At 46.3% G+C, this 14,801-nt stretch overlaps 1 protein-coding gene across 2 annotated transcripts; it reads right to left on the reverse strand.

Moving 5' to 3' along the window:
• Positions 1–2,167: 2,167 nt before the first annotated feature.
• Positions 2,168–14,426, reverse strand: LOC134206431 (splicing factor 3B subunit 1). 2 transcript variants are annotated; one of them, XM_062682147.1, is made up of 7 exons: positions 14,292–14,426; positions 13,766–14,040; positions 13,579–13,705; positions 12,027–12,106; positions 11,757–11,960; positions 3,438–5,633; positions 2,168–3,357 (listed from the first exon to the last, which is right to left on the reverse strand). In XM_062682147.1, the coding sequence occupies exons 1-7, from the start codon at positions 14,317–14,319 to the stop codon at positions 2,293–2,295; spliced, it is 3,975 nt and encodes a 1,324-aa protein (XP_062538131.1). In that variant the 5' UTR covers positions 14,320–14,426; the 3' UTR covers positions 2,168–2,292. The 2 variants fall into 2 exon arrangements, with proteins under 2 accessions (XP_062538131.1, XP_062538132.1); XM_062682148.1 differs by lacking the exons at positions 13,579–13,705; positions 13,766–14,040; positions 14,292–14,426 and adding an exon at positions 12,332–13,193.
• Positions 14,427–14,801: the final 375 nt, after the last annotated feature.

The raw sequence follows: 14,801 nt of genomic DNA on the forward strand, positions 1-14,801 counted from the left end.
TAGTGTACCCAAACAGGGCAAACAGCAAATGTCAGTTGTCAGTTCAGTTTGTCCATCACGGGAGACCCACGTGACTTTGTGCACTGGCCGATGGGGAAAGAGCTTTCCTTCCATCGTTATTCCATGTCGTTATTGCCACAGCATTATGCAAACAGCTCACCGTATTCACTCATTAATCCAAGACCATGACGTCCCATGACACGCTCATAGTCCGTGTTGATATTCGCATTGAAGTCGCCCATGTAGATCTTGATGCCACCTTTCGGAATTTTATCCACAACGGCATTCAGCCCACTGTAGTAATTTTCCTTGTCCTGTAATTCGACAATATCGGTCGACGCATAACAACGGACTATCGTGAGGTTGCTTACCCGTTTTCTGAATCTTAATTAATTGGCTCCCATTTGATGAGTGCAGCCTGTGCGCTAAGCAGGAAACCAACTCCACTGAACCGCTATCCACCACCATTTTGAACAATTTTCCAACAATTTTAATGTCTAGAAGACAAGGTTAACCTATTTTATTACACGATCGAATCATTAAGGTGAAGGTGGGTGAAGTACCAAAACAAAGCTTTGAAAGTGTTGGTACAATACAAACTGTCATATACTGTAGTAGTATTGGTGTCGTATTTATGAAAAAACAAAGAATATTAGTAGGGTGGTTAAAAAAACTACCCAGCTCCACCACGCTCACTTGATTATGTCCCATGCTCCGAGTGTCCTCCAAAAGCCGATTTGAACAAAAACTGATTAAGAACAGTTTGTATGAAAACTATTATGGGAAACTAAATCATTCATTACACTGGCTACAGCGCCTCCCCTCCAAACGCTGGCGAAAAGAGAACCCACATAGCTGAAAGCAACATTCCAGAGACTTCACTGAACGCACCTTAGGGAAGATCCGTTGAAATAGCATTTTATACTCCGCTCACCCCCATGTCACACTTTTTGAATGAAGTATCTACTCCTGGTGAGATAGATATGTATCACAAAAAAAATCTGGTTATTTTGTTGAATTACACAAACACAATGTCAGCGGAACGGAAACGGCAAATTTGACGGAAAATATATGGGCTAACTGTCAAATTTGCCGTTTCCGTTTCTGTTCCGCCGACATTGTATTTGGGGCTTTATTATCATGCTAAAGATTTGCAACCTCGATTAAAATCGAATCCCAACTATTGGAACGTTCATTTAATATGCATTGTCTAAGGAGTTAAAGCTCGTGAATTTCCTCCAGTCATATGGTCTTCCCCTCACCAGCGCCCAATCACGGAGTGCCACAATCAGAATAATGTAAAATTCAATCTCGCCATATCAACTGCCATACAAACCTGAAACGACCTGAGCACGGTAAGCCCCTATTCAAACCAACCGAAACCAGCGAACGACACCCAAAATATGAAACATAATCGACTGAGCGCGGCGGAGCAAAATCAGTTTTGAGCCACCCTGTTTATTAGTTTGCTGCTATCGGTACCGGTGTTTACATTCGCTCCGCGATCAGTTTTTAGTCGTTTTTTCGAACAAAAATAGCAGTTTTTATTAAGTTTTCGCGTCAAATAAGTGACTGATTTCATAAAGTGATGTTTCATTTGCATTCCATCAACATTTCGGGCTGCTCATGTGCGGAGAAATCTGTAAAAATATGATTTTTTCAATGCCCTTTGAGAAGAAGTGGAGTGCAGTGATAAACCAAAAAACCGCGGACGGCAGTTAAATTGGCACGAAACTGCTGGTTTAGGCTATATTTCGAGCCGAAATGCATAGGACTTTTTGAAGAAACATGTTAATTATCACGGGAAGTACATAAATATACTGTGAACAGGTTAGTAATCTGAATATTAAACTTTTGTTCGATGCTGTTCGATGCATTCGAATGTTGGTGGGAGAGGAGTGCGGGAGGTGAGGGGTTGACCCGTGGAAGGTCCGGTGCCATATTGACTGCCATCGTGGTACTCTTCCAACTATGTCCTTAAGCATGTATTGTCACCTGAGCTGTCACTTTCATTGCTGTAGTCGACCCATAATCTCTTAAAATAATTATGATCATTATCATTATAGCCGCGCATCTTACCGCTAGGCTAAGGACGTTCTTCATGTCTACGAAACATAGTTTAAGAGTAAAATGGTTAGGTTCTTTCGCAATAATCACCAATTAGAGATGCCATCGTAACACTCGTCGAGATGTTAACCTATTTATTAGTAGCGCTACTTTTGTTGATCGTACACACAATTAAGAATGTGTTCTTATAGTAGGTATAAACTATTGATATTGAGGACACATCGTTTAAAGCGAATAATCCAATTCGTAGCGAATGTATTGATTCTGGGGATCATTGGAAATGCGTGGATAACCGACGATCAGGGCGTCCTGCGATCCAATATACAGCGAATTGTAAATTTTCCAATAGACATCTCTTACCTTTCGTGCTGGATGGAACAGCCCTTGCAAAGTGTATTGTAGGATTTTGATTGGACCCAGTGCTACCCTCAGACCCTCAACGGCATCCATGAAAGCTTGCACCAGATGGGGAGATGTCTCGAAGATATTTGGCCAGACGTAGTTCAGCAGATGGATCAGAGCGTCTTCACAGCCGAACCCATAGACGCCGAGTGCCATGTGTTTGATGGCGGCGCATGCCGTCTGTCGATGAACCAAATCCCGATCCATCAGGGCATCCTCCAACAGCGGACACACGGCGTAAATGTAATCCTTTCCCATCTCACCAATGTACTCGAACAAGAACGACAGCGATTTGAGCACACCGTTCTGAACGTTCAATTCTGGGACCCGGTACTCGTTCATCAACGCTGGTAACACGGTGAAAGGTCGACATGTTTCCGCCACGATGGCAATGGCAACCGTAGTGCACACACGATTTTGTCGTTCCTGTACTTTCAGATTATTAAGCAGTGTTGCGAGCACATCGTGCGGACCGATAGCTTTGGCGATGTAGCCGAATGTGTTGACCGTAGCTCGTCGGATGGCCTTCTTGTGAGCCTTAAGTAGCTCCAGCAGTTCGAAACAGATTCGCATCCACTCGCGAGCCGACACGTACTCCGGTCCACGATCGGCGATTCGACCGACCAAATCGATGCAGTTCTCTTGGACCTTTTCGTGACGATTCTTGAGGATGGGCGTCAAACGCGGTAGGAGATCCTTGATTGGAGGGGTCATTTTGGTCATACCGATTACGTTGACGATGGCTTTAAGGGCACCCAGAATGGAACCCAACACTTCCGGATATTCCTCTCCGAGGTATTCGTATAGGACTACGCCCAAATGACCCATCAGCTTTTCCTCCTGGCAGGTCTTCATTACCACGGCAATGCGGGAGATCAAATCCGCAGCCTGGAATTGAGAGGAAGAAGATGATATTAGTATTAGAATATCCTATAAGGCAATTTGGGACAATATTTCTTGAAACTCACCTGCTGTCGCACTTTGGCCGACTTGTTGTTCAATCGCCACAAAATGGTACCGCAGATCTGCGGCAGATAGGGTTTTACCCGTTTGCTTAGTTGATTAACAATCGTACCGAATCCATTCAGCATGACCACGTCTTCCGTGGTTTGTTCTTGGAACGCATACAAGATACCGTCGATCAACTGTTCCTCCAGGCGGGAGTCGATATCGGCCGCGCCCAGGTTGCCCATGATCTTCTCGATGGTTTCCATCACCATCTTTCGGTACTGTTCGTTTTCATCCTTCAGATCATCCACCACACGATTGATGATCTCCGACGCACCAACCTTGTTGGCAATTTCCACCGTCGTGTCCACCAACTGCCTATAGTTGCGCCGATCCAGCGCCATCCGATGGTTCCAGAAGTGTTTGAAAAAGTGTGGCAAAATCTCCTCTTTGATGTACTGCGCCTCCACACCATCCGTGGCACAGCACTGCTTCACGACCTTCAACACAATCTTTTTCATTTCCTCATCCGGCGACTGGAACTCCCGAATCAGAATCAACATCACTTCCCTCGTATAGTAGTTCGCGTACTCGGCATCCATCAGCGGGATCAGATACCCAATGGCCTTCAGGAAGGCAGCCAAACCCTTACCGCGATGCGTCCGGATACCCTTCCAGAGGGGTTTTAGCACGGAATCGAACGATTCGATACCGTACGGTGTGGCAGCTTCCGCCAGGGCAGCCAAAGCCAACGCCGTAATCGTACGGACCTTCTGCTGCTCGTCAACCAAACCGTGCTCGATAATTTCCACCAGCGATTTCAAATGCGGCAAAATGGCACACCCCATCAGAATGGCAATCTGCTGAACGATCTTGATACCGGTGTGCCGCGCCTGCCAGGACTTCTTACTCTTACACACGGCTTTCAGGAAAGGTAGAAGCGAGGGGATTCCGAGCGCCGACGCAACCACAGCGAAGGCACGGGCCGTTGTGTTACGCACGTACTCGTCAATGTTGTCGATATCGGGACGCATAGTGGAAATCATGGTGGCCAATCCGGCGGCCTTGGCCAAGTTGGAGATGATCTCCCGACCTTCAACGCGGGCGTAGTAATCTTCGTCGATCAGCAGTGGTTCGATGACGACCAAAATTTTGTGAACATACGGACGCACCAGATCGTCCAGCTTGTACAGGATGCGATCGATGACTTTGACCAGCAAGTGACGTTCCTGATCTTCCAGGGTAGGGCTCATCAGAAGTGGGAGAATTTGGTTGAACAGCGGTCCGGCGCCGAACTCGCGAGCTTTGTCGGTGATCTGACGGAGTGCGGCTTTACGCATAGGGGGAGTTCCGTTTTTGATTTTGAGAAGCAGTTTCATGATTTTGCGTTCCTTTTGCTCTTCGGGGCTGAGGGCTTCTTCGTCGACATCGATCAGCAGCTTGTCGAAGTACTGAGCGTCTTCCGGTTTCATGAACGGTAGATTGCCCTTGGGTTGATTGTCGATGAATTTGGCGCTCTTGTCCTCGGCTTGGATGAAGAATCCAGCCGGGGTTCCTGCCATTGGTGTCGGAGTGGCAGTCAGCTTGCGGGCCGGGGTACGAATTGGGATATATCCGGCGGGCGGGGGTAGGACTTTGTAACCGGTGGGGAACATGGCATCCAGTTCCTCATCGCTGAAGGGTCTGTTTCTTTCGTCGATTTCTTTTTCCCAACGGTAGGCTTGGAGCTGTTCGGGTGTCATCGATGCCAGATGTCCCGGGGTTGGTGTTGCCATGGCCATAGCTTTGTGTCCGATCGGAGTGGTACCGCCTGGGGTAAGCAACGGGGTAGTTCCCCCATGGGCTGGAGTGGCATGCGGGGTCGGCGTCATAGCGATCGAAGGTGTCATAGCCGACGGGGTAGCGTTGGATGGTGTCTCGTCCCAACGGGATCGACGCTTGGAAGCCGGTGTGGTGCTCTCCATTGCGCTGTCACTTGGGCCACGGTCGGCACGGGGTGTTTCCGCCCACGAGTGTCCGGGGGTTTCCCGTTCGGTTTTGGGCGTTTCGTCCCATCGGTTGCGGCGAGTTGATTTTTCCGCCGGGGTTTCACGACCCGGTGTTGCGCCGGAATGGGCCGGCGTGGCGTCCCAAATGCGGACGCTTGGTGTCGCCCCTGGAGTTTCGCTGCCCTTGTGACCGGGGGTTTCATCCCAACGGTGATCGGCCGGAGTTTTCTGCAAATGAGATAACAGAGGAACGGATTGAGGTTCTGCGAGACAACTCTTCGTAACTTTTGGAAATTCTTATTCGGTGTCGTGTCATTTGGCCGCATTGAATAAAAAAAAATTCTTCGAATGCGGATAGAGAAAAGTGAGTGTGAGAATTGTGAAGTGTGCTGCGAAAAGTAATGAATGACAAAATTATTACTTCTCAAAAGAAATAAGTCTTGAGGAAGTTTTCCCAACTTCCTGGAGGATGTTTTCCCAATTTCCTGAAGGAAGTTTTCCCAACTTCCTGGAGGAAGTTTTCTCAACTTCCTGGAGGAAGTTTTCTCAACTTCCTGGAGGAAGTTTTCCCAACTTCCTGGAGGAAGTTTTTCCAACTTCCTGGAGGAAGTTTTCCCAACTTCCTGGAGGGAGTTTTCCCAACTTCCTGGAGGAAGTTTTCCCAACTTCCTGGAGGAAGTTTTCCCAACTTCCTGGAGGAAGTTTTCCCAACTTCCTGGAGGAAGTTTTCCCAACTTCCTGGAGGAAGTTTTCCCAACTTCCTGGAGGAAGTTTTCCCAACTTCCTGGAGGAAGTTTTCCCAACTTCCTGGAGGAAGTTTTCCCAACTTCCTGGAGGAAGTTTTCCCAACTTCCTGGAGGAAGTTTTCCCAACTTTCTGGAAGAAGTACTCCCAACTTCCTGGAGGAAGTTCTCCCAACTTCTTGGAGGAAGTTCTCCCAACTTCCTGGAGGACGTTTTCCCAACTTCCTGGAGGAAGTTTTCCCAACTTCCTGGCGGAAGTTTTCCCAACTTCCTGGCGGAAGTTTTCCCAACTTCCTGGAGGAAGTTTTCCCAACTTCCTGGAGGAAGTTTGCCCAACTTCCTGGAGGAAGTTTTCCCAACTTTCTGGAAGAAGTACTCCCAACTTCCTGGAGGAAGTTTTCCCAACTTCCTGGAGGAAGTTTTCCCAACTTCCTGGAGGAAGTTCTCCCAACTTCCTGGAGGAAGTTCTCCCAACTTCCTGGAGGTCGTTTTCCCAACTTCCTGGAGGAAGTTTTCCCAACCTGGAGGAAGTTTTCCCAACTTCCTGGAGGAAGTTTTCCCAACTTCCTGGAGGAAGTTTTCCCAACTTCCTGGAGGAAGGTTTTCCCAACTTCCTGGAGGAAGTTTTCCCCAACTTCCTGGAGGAAGTTTTCCCCAACTTCCTGGAGGAAGTTTTCCCCAACTTCCTGGAGGAAGTTTTCCCCAACTTCCTGGAGGAAGTTTTCCCCAACTTCCTGGAGGAAGTTTTCCCCAACTTCCTGGAGGAAGTTTTCCCCAACTTCCTGGAGGAAGTTTTCCCAACTTCCTGGAGGAAGTTTTCCCAACTTCCTGGAGGAAGTTTTCCCAACTTCCTGGAGGAAGTTTTCCCAACTTCCTGGAGGAAGTTTTCCCAACTTCCTGGAGGAAGTTTTCCCAACTTCCTGGAGGAAGTTTTCGCATCTTCCTAGAAGAAGTTTTCCCAACTTCCTGAAAACTTCCTGGAGGACGTTTTCCCAACTTCCTGGAGGAAGTTTTCCCCAACTTCCTGGAGGAAGTTTTCCCCAACTTCCTGGAGGAAGTTTTCCCCAACTTCCTGGAGGAAGTTTTCCCCAACTTCCTGGAGGAAGTTTTCCCCAACTTCCTGGAGGAAGTTTTCCCCAACTTCCTGGAGGAAGTTCTCCCAACTTCCTGGAGGACGTTTTCCCAACTTCCTGGAGGAAGTTTTCCCAACTTCCTGGAGGAAGTTTTCTCAACTTCCTGGAGGAAGTTTTCCCAACTTCCTGAAGGAAGTTTTCCCAACTTCCTGGAGGAAGTTTTCCCAACTTCCTGGAGGAAGTTTTCCCAACTTCCTGGAGGAAGCTTTCCCCAACTTCCTGGAGGAAGTTTTCCCCAACTTCCTGGAGGAAGCTTTCCCCAACTTCCTGGAGGAAGTTTTCAGAACTTCCTGGGGGAAGTTTTCCCAACTTCCTGGAGGGAGTTCTCCCAACTTCCTGGAGGAAGTTTTCCCAACTTCCTGGAGGAAGTTTTCCCAACTTCCTGGAGGAAGTTTTCCCAACTTCCTGGAGGAAGTTTTCCCCAACTTCCTGGAGGAAGTTTTCCCCAACTTCCTGGAGGAAGTTTTCCCCAACTTCCTGGAGGAAGTTTTCCCCAACTTCCTGAAGGAACTTTTCCCCAACTTCCTGGAGAAAGTTTTCCCCAACTTCCTGGAGAAAGTTTTCCCCAACTTCCTGGAGAAAGTTTTCCTCAACTTCCTGGAGGAAGTTTTCCCAACTTCCTGGAGGAAGTTTTCCCAACTTCCTGGAGGAAGTTTTCCCAACTTCCTGGAAGAAGTTTTCCCAACTTCCTGGAAGAAGTTTTCCCAACTTCCTGGAGGAAGTTTTCCCAACTTCCTGGAGGAAGTTTTCCCAACTTCCTGGAGGAAGTTCTCCCAACTTCCTGGAGGAAGTTTTCCCAACTTCCTGGAGGAAGTTTTCCCAACTTCCTGGAGGAAGTTTTCCCAACTTCCTGGAGGAAGTTTTCCCAACTTCCTGGAGGAAGTTTTCCCAACTTCCTGGAGGAAGTTTTCCCAACTTCCTGGAGGAAGTGTTTCCAACTTCCTGGAGGAAGTTTTCCCAACTTCCTGGAGGAAGTGTTTCCAACTTCCTGGAGGACGTTTTCCCAACTTCCTGGGGGAAGTTTTTCCAACTTCCTGGAGGAAGTTTTTCCAACTTCCTGGAGGAAGTTTTCCCAACTTCCTGGAGGAAGTTTTCCCAACTTCCTGGAGGAAGTTTTCCCAACTTCCTGGAGGAAGTTTTCCCAACGTCCTGGAGGAAGTTTTCCCAACTTCCTGGAGGAAGTTTCCCAACTTCCTGGAGGAAGTTTTCCCAACTTCCTGGAGGAAGTTTTCCCAACTTCCTGGAGGAAGTTTTCCAACTTCCTGGAGGAAGTTTTCCCAACTTCCTGGAGGAAGTTTTCCCAACTTCCTGGAGGGAGTTTTCCCAACTTCCTGGAGGAAGTTTTCCCAACTTCCTGGAGGAAGTTTTCCAACTTCCTGGGGGAGGTTTTCCAACTTCCTGGAGGAGGTTTTCCAACTTCCTGGAGGAAGTTTTCCAACTTCCTGGAGGAAGTTTTCCAACTTCCTGGAGGAAGTTTTCCAACTTCCTGGAGGAAGTTTTCCCAACTTCCTGGAGGAAGTTTTCCCAACTTCCTGGAGGAAGTTTTCCCAACTTCCTGGAGGAAGTTTTCCCAACTTCCTGGAGGAAGTTTTCCCAACTTCCTGGAGGAAGTTTTCCCAACTTCCTGGAGGAAGTTTTCCCAACTTCCTGGAGGAAGTTTTCCCAACTTCCTGGAGGAAGTTTTCCCAACTTCCTGGAGGAAGTTCTCCCAACTTCCTGGAGGACGTTTTCCCAACTTCCTGGAGGAAGTTTTCCCAACTTCCTGGCGGAAGTTTTCCCAACTTCCTGGCGGAAGTTTTCCCAACTTCCTGGAGGAAGTTTTCCCAACTTCCTGGAGGAAGTTTGCCCAACTTCCTGGAGGAAGTTTTCCCAACTTTCTGGAAGAAGTACTCCCAACTTCCTGGAGGAAGTTTTCCCAACTTCCTGGAGGAAGTTCTCCCAACTTCCTGGAGGTCGTTTTTCCAACTTCCTGGAGGAAGTTTTCCCAACCTGGAGGAAGTTTTCCCAACTTCCTGGAGGAAGTTTTCCCAACTTCCTGGAGGAAGTTTTCCCAACTTCCTGGAGGAAGTTTTCCCAACTTCCTGGAGGAAGTTTTCCCAACTTCCTGGAGGAAGGTTTTCCCAACTTCCTGGAGGAAGTTTTCCCCAACTTCCTGGAGGAAGTTTTCCCCAACTTCCTGGAGGAAGTTTTCCCCAACTTCCTGGAGGAAGTTTTCCCCAACTTCCTGGAGGAAGTTTTCCCCAACTTCCTGGAGGAAGTTTTCCCAACTTCCTGGAGGAAGTTTTCCCAACTTCCTGGAGGAAGTTTTCCCAACTTCCTGGAGGAAGTTTTCCCAACTTCCTGGAGGAAGTTTTCCCAACTTCCTGGAGGAAGTTTTCCCAACTTCCTGGAGGAAGTTTTCCCAACTTCCTGGAGGAAGTTTTCCCAACTTCCTGGAGGAAGTTTTCCCAACTTCCTGGAGGAAGTTTTCCCCAACTTCCTAGGAAGTTTTCCCCAACTTCCTGGAGGAAGTTTTCCCCAACTTCCTGGAGGAAGTTTTCCCCAACTTCCTGGAGGAAGTTTTCCCCAACTTCCTGGAGGAAGTTCTCCCAACTTCCTGGAGGACGTTTTCCCAACTTCCTGGAGGAAGTTTTCCCAACTTCCTGGAGGAAGTTTTCTCAACTTCCTGGAGGAAGTTTTCCCAACTTCTAGAAGGAAGTTTTCCCAACTTCCTGGAGGAAGTTTTCCCAACTTCCTGGAGGAAGTTTTCCCAACTTCCTGGAGGAAGCTTTCCCCAACTTCCTGGAGGAAGTTTTCCCCAACTTCCTGGAGGAAGTTTTCAGAACTTCCTGGGGAAAGTTTTCCCAACTTCCTGGAGGAAGTTCTCCCAACTTCCTGGAGGAAGTTCTCCCAACTTCCTGGAGGAAGTTTTCCCAACTTCCTGGAGGAAGTTTTCCCAACTTCCTGGAGGAAGTTTTCCCAACTTCCTGGAGGAAGTTTTCCCAACTTCCTGGAGGAAGTTTTCCCAACTTCCTGGAGGAAGTTTTCCCCAACTTCCTGGAGGAAGTTTTCCTGGAGGAAGTTTTCCCAACTTCCTGGAGGAAGTTTTCCCAACTTCCTGGAGGAAGTTTTCCCAACATCCTGGAGGAAGTTTTCCCCAACTTCCTGGAGAAAGTTTTCCCCAACTTCCTGGAGAAAGTTTTCCTCAACTTCCTGGAGGAAGTTTTCCCAACTTCCTGGAGGAAGTTTTCCCAACTTCCTGGAGGAAGTTTTCCCAACTTCCTGGAGGAAGTTTTCCCAACTTCCTGGAAGAAGTTTTCCCAACTTCCTGGAGGAAGTTTTCCCAACTTCCTGGAGGAAGCTTTTCCATCTTTCTGGAGTAAGTTCTCCCAACTTCCTGGAGGACGTTTTGCCAACTTCCTGCGGAAAGTTTTCCCAACTTCCTGGAGGAAGTTTTCCCAACTTCCTGGAGGAAGTTTTCCCAACTTCCTGGAGGAAGTTTTCCCAACTTCTTGGAGGAAGTTTTCCCAACTTCCTGGAGGAAGTTTTCCCAACTTCCTGGAGGAAGTTTTTCCAACTTCCTGAAGGGAGTTTTTCCAACTCCCTAAACGGAGTTTTTCCAACTTCCTGAAGGGAGTTTATCCAACTTTCTGAAGAGAGTTTTCCCAACTTCCTGGAGGAAGTTTTCCCAATTTCCTGGAGGAAGTTTTCCCAACTTCCTGGAGGAAGTTTTCCCCAACTTCCTGGAGGAAGTTTTCCCAACTTCCTGGAGGAAGTTTTCCCAACTTCCTGGAGGAAGTTTTTCCAACTTCCTGGAGGAAGTTTTTCCAACTTCCTGGAGGAAGTTTTTCCAATTTCCTGGAGGAAGTTTTCTCAGTTTCCTGGAAGACGTTTTCTCAACTTCCTGGAGGACTTTTTCCCAACTTTTTGGAGGAAGTTTTCCCAACTTCCTGGACGAAGGTTTCTCAACGTCCTGGAGGAAGTTTTCCCAACTTCCTGGAGGAAGGTTTCCCAACTTCCTGGAGGACGTTTTCCCAACTTCCTGAATGACGTTTTTCCAACTTCCTGAAGGAAGTTTTTCCAACTTCCTGAAGGAAGTTTTTCCAACTTCCTGAAGGAAGTTTTTTCAACTTCCTGAAGAAAGTTTTCCCAACTCCCTGAAGTGAGTTTTTCCAACTTCCTGAAGGGAGTTTTTCCAACTTCCTGAAGGAAGTTTTCCCAACTTCCTGCAGGAAGTTTTCCCAACTTACTGGGGTACTTACTTTTCTGTACTTACTTCTAAAATCTTATTTCTTACTTTGTAAAACTCATTTCTCACTTCACACTTCATAAGGAAGCAAATTTCAGCTATTAGGCGAAGTGCCCATAAACCTTCATATCTAGTCGCGTTCAGTTAAACAGACTTGCCCACTGCCTGGTGAACAGTTCTGCCCAGTTGGATAACTTTGTCCAATTGAACAGTTACGAACCCATGTAGAATGAAAAAAAAAACTCACCTCAGCATCGCCCCAAGTCGGTGTGGCCGGCACGGCCAGCTTCTTCGGCGGCACGAACGTCTCCTCCACCGTTTGATCCCAGCGACCTCGCTTCTTCGGTTCGGCTGCCATCGCTTTGCTTCCGTCGCCATTGGCAGTGGAACTGCTGCTGCTACTGACCTTCAGTGTTCCATCCTTGGCTTTCTCCTGAATTTTCTTGCGAAGCTGTAAGACAATATCACGATTAGAATCGATGTTGCTTGGTGGCTGCGGAACTTCACTTTGACCAACCTCAGCTTCTTCGCCCTTGAGCAGCTGCTCGCGCATAATCTCCGTATAGGAACGGGACCCGACATCGGGAGTTTTTCCGCCTGGAATAAATCACAAATAAGCAAAAAAAGACAACCACTTCTGATTAGTGTTTTCCGTTTCCAAGTAAGTGACTTTTCGACTTTTTCTATTAAATTATCTAACTTATACGAACGAGACACAACTTGAAATTAAGCTTCCGCTTCAGCTAGAGACAATATTTACTGAATCAATAGTATAAAAGGGGGCTTTTAATTTCAAATTCCGTCCCGGACAGTGATACGTACGTGTGCCAGCCAGGTCCTCAGTGCGCGAAACATTTTTTCTGCCTTGTCTCAAATTGTCTAATACTAGAGCTTTACTTTAAACAAGCTGAAAATTATTATCGTTTGTGAGATTAATTCGTCTGTCGTAACATGGGATCAATAAAAATTAAAAACTGGCAGAAAAATGTTCACGAATCAGTGTGGCTTTTAAAGTGGGACATTTTGTCGGGTTCCTAAAAAAATCTTTGTGATTAATAATTTTCTGTTCTCAGTTTCTTTAGTCACACACTCGCTTCACCATTCTCACACCTTTCCGATGCTTTCCGGGCAGCAACCACTTCGCCTTTTACAGTTTTCGAGGACGGGAAGAGTGTCTGCATACTTGCAGAAATGCATCTCTTGCATTCCAAAACTTAGTGGAAGTGTCACCACCAGGAAAACGCATCGATAATAACCTGAGATTTCTGAGAGAGCCTTCCTCTTCGGCGGCGGTCTCATACTGACACGGTGGTCCGCAAACCTGCATGGTAAGTGGTGGTTACGTTAATCAAAGTGATATAATTGAACGTGGGACGGGAGTTATTTGCACACAAACACACGGTGAGGACTTTCGGAAGTACTCGCAGTCATTCCAAGTTACACTCATGCTCAATAAATGGTCAAGCTTGAGATTATCAGAAACAATAATTCAATTCAATTGGTTTGCAAACTTAACGCCAAAAAAAAATATGGATTTGGAAAAAAGATAATTACATCTCATGTTAGTTAGAAATCCGCGAAATTCAATTTGAAAAATATATTGTTCTGTAAGTTCTATCTAAATCTCGAATGAGTGAATATATCTGATAACTCAAGTGCTTGAAACAGAACGGCAACGATTCGACATACTTAACCCTCTCCCGCCCATGGTGTCTGTGGTGCACCATCAAATTTTGCACCTTCTAACCTTCATCGAACTGTTTCAACAACAAAAAGGAATATTGGACACATCTTTATGGTTCCATTAGACTGGAAATATAATCAACTTTGAGTACAAATAGTGAAACTATTGAAAACAATCAATTAACTATTGATTTACAATAAAAAACTTTTATTTTCGTTTTCCACTAATTTTGGCTATCCCAAATAACTTTTGTTCTAGCATTTTTCTCAAAGATGATTCCTTCCTATTGAAATCTTGGAAAAAAGTCGTGGGCGGGAAAGGGTTAATCATATAAAATCTAGACTATTAATTACTAATCAAAATTATCACAACTATCGACACTTACCGTCAGCAAACGGATCGATTCGGTCGGGGGAAATGACGAGCCGTCTTCGCTTCTGGCGGTATTCATCTTCCTTCTCGCCTACCGTCGGTCTGCGACGATCCGCAAACGGGTCGTAGTCCGTGTCGGGCTGAAATGGATAAAACATTTTAAAATCTAAAAATGCAATAAAAAATCGCACCAAACCAACCTGCGCCACATCGTTCAGCAGTGCCGCCGGAGCGGTGTAGCCGGCCGGGCGGTTTCCCCGCCCCATCGGAATGCCATCGTCCTCGTCGTCGTCCACATCGTCGTTCGGGGCGATCGAGGTCACGTAGCCTTCGTATTTGCCCTTGCCGGCGGAACCGTCGTACAGTTCGCTGTCATAGTATCCACTTTCGAGCAGTCCAACGCCCTTGTCCTTGGCCGCTTCCGCGCTGATTTCCTTTTTCTTCGTCTGGATATCGCGGATTTGGGCCTCGATGTCTGTGGGCGGCAGAAAAACGGAAAACAAAAACATTGAATCATAAGTGTGGTGAAAAAGGTCGGAGAAAAATATGGCTACGCCACCCGAATCCGAAATGTAGAAAAATGCAACGTTTGAAAACGTATCTTATTTTGCGAATTTATGTGAGATACTATTTGATTTAGGTTTACTAGTATTTGAACTTGATGACAACACAAGTTTTTGAGAAAATCGGAAGGAATTACCAGGGAAAATAATGAAAAATACGTACCTTCGTGTGTTCGTGGTATGTTCTCCATCTTTTCACTGATCAAAGTGTCAACGCGATTTGACGTTTTGCTCAGAGTCGTGGTGAAAATGGTGAAAAATAAACCTTTCCATTTGCTATAAAAAAAAATTATAGCTTTTGTGTTGCACGGAGAGATTTGAGTACACTGGCAAAAATGCAATCATTGATTTAATTATGCTACGTTTTTACAGGGCAAAAGTGAATTGAACAACTCATGCTTTGGTCCGATTCGTGAATTAAAATCAAATTAAACTTAAAAATGACAGTTCAATAATTTTCAAATAACCCTGCTCGCAGAGCAAGATTACTTTTGACAGATGTTGAATCATTTTTGATAGATATTTTGTTGGTCTTGCTGGGTAGCACCAGCCATTCTTATGAGCGGGGGATTTCATAATTTCCGAACTGTCACTTTTAAGTTTAATTTGATTTTAATTCGCTAATCGGACCGAAGCCTCAGTTGAATTCAATTGACTTGCCAAAAGTTGAACA

This window comes from Armigeres subalbatus, chromosome 1, assembly GCF_024139115.2.
Source record: "Armigeres subalbatus isolate Guangzhou_Male chromosome 1, GZ_Asu_2, whole genome shotgun sequence".
Classification (NCBI taxonomy): Eukaryota; Metazoa; Arthropoda; class Insecta; order Diptera; family Culicidae; genus Armigeres; species Armigeres subalbatus.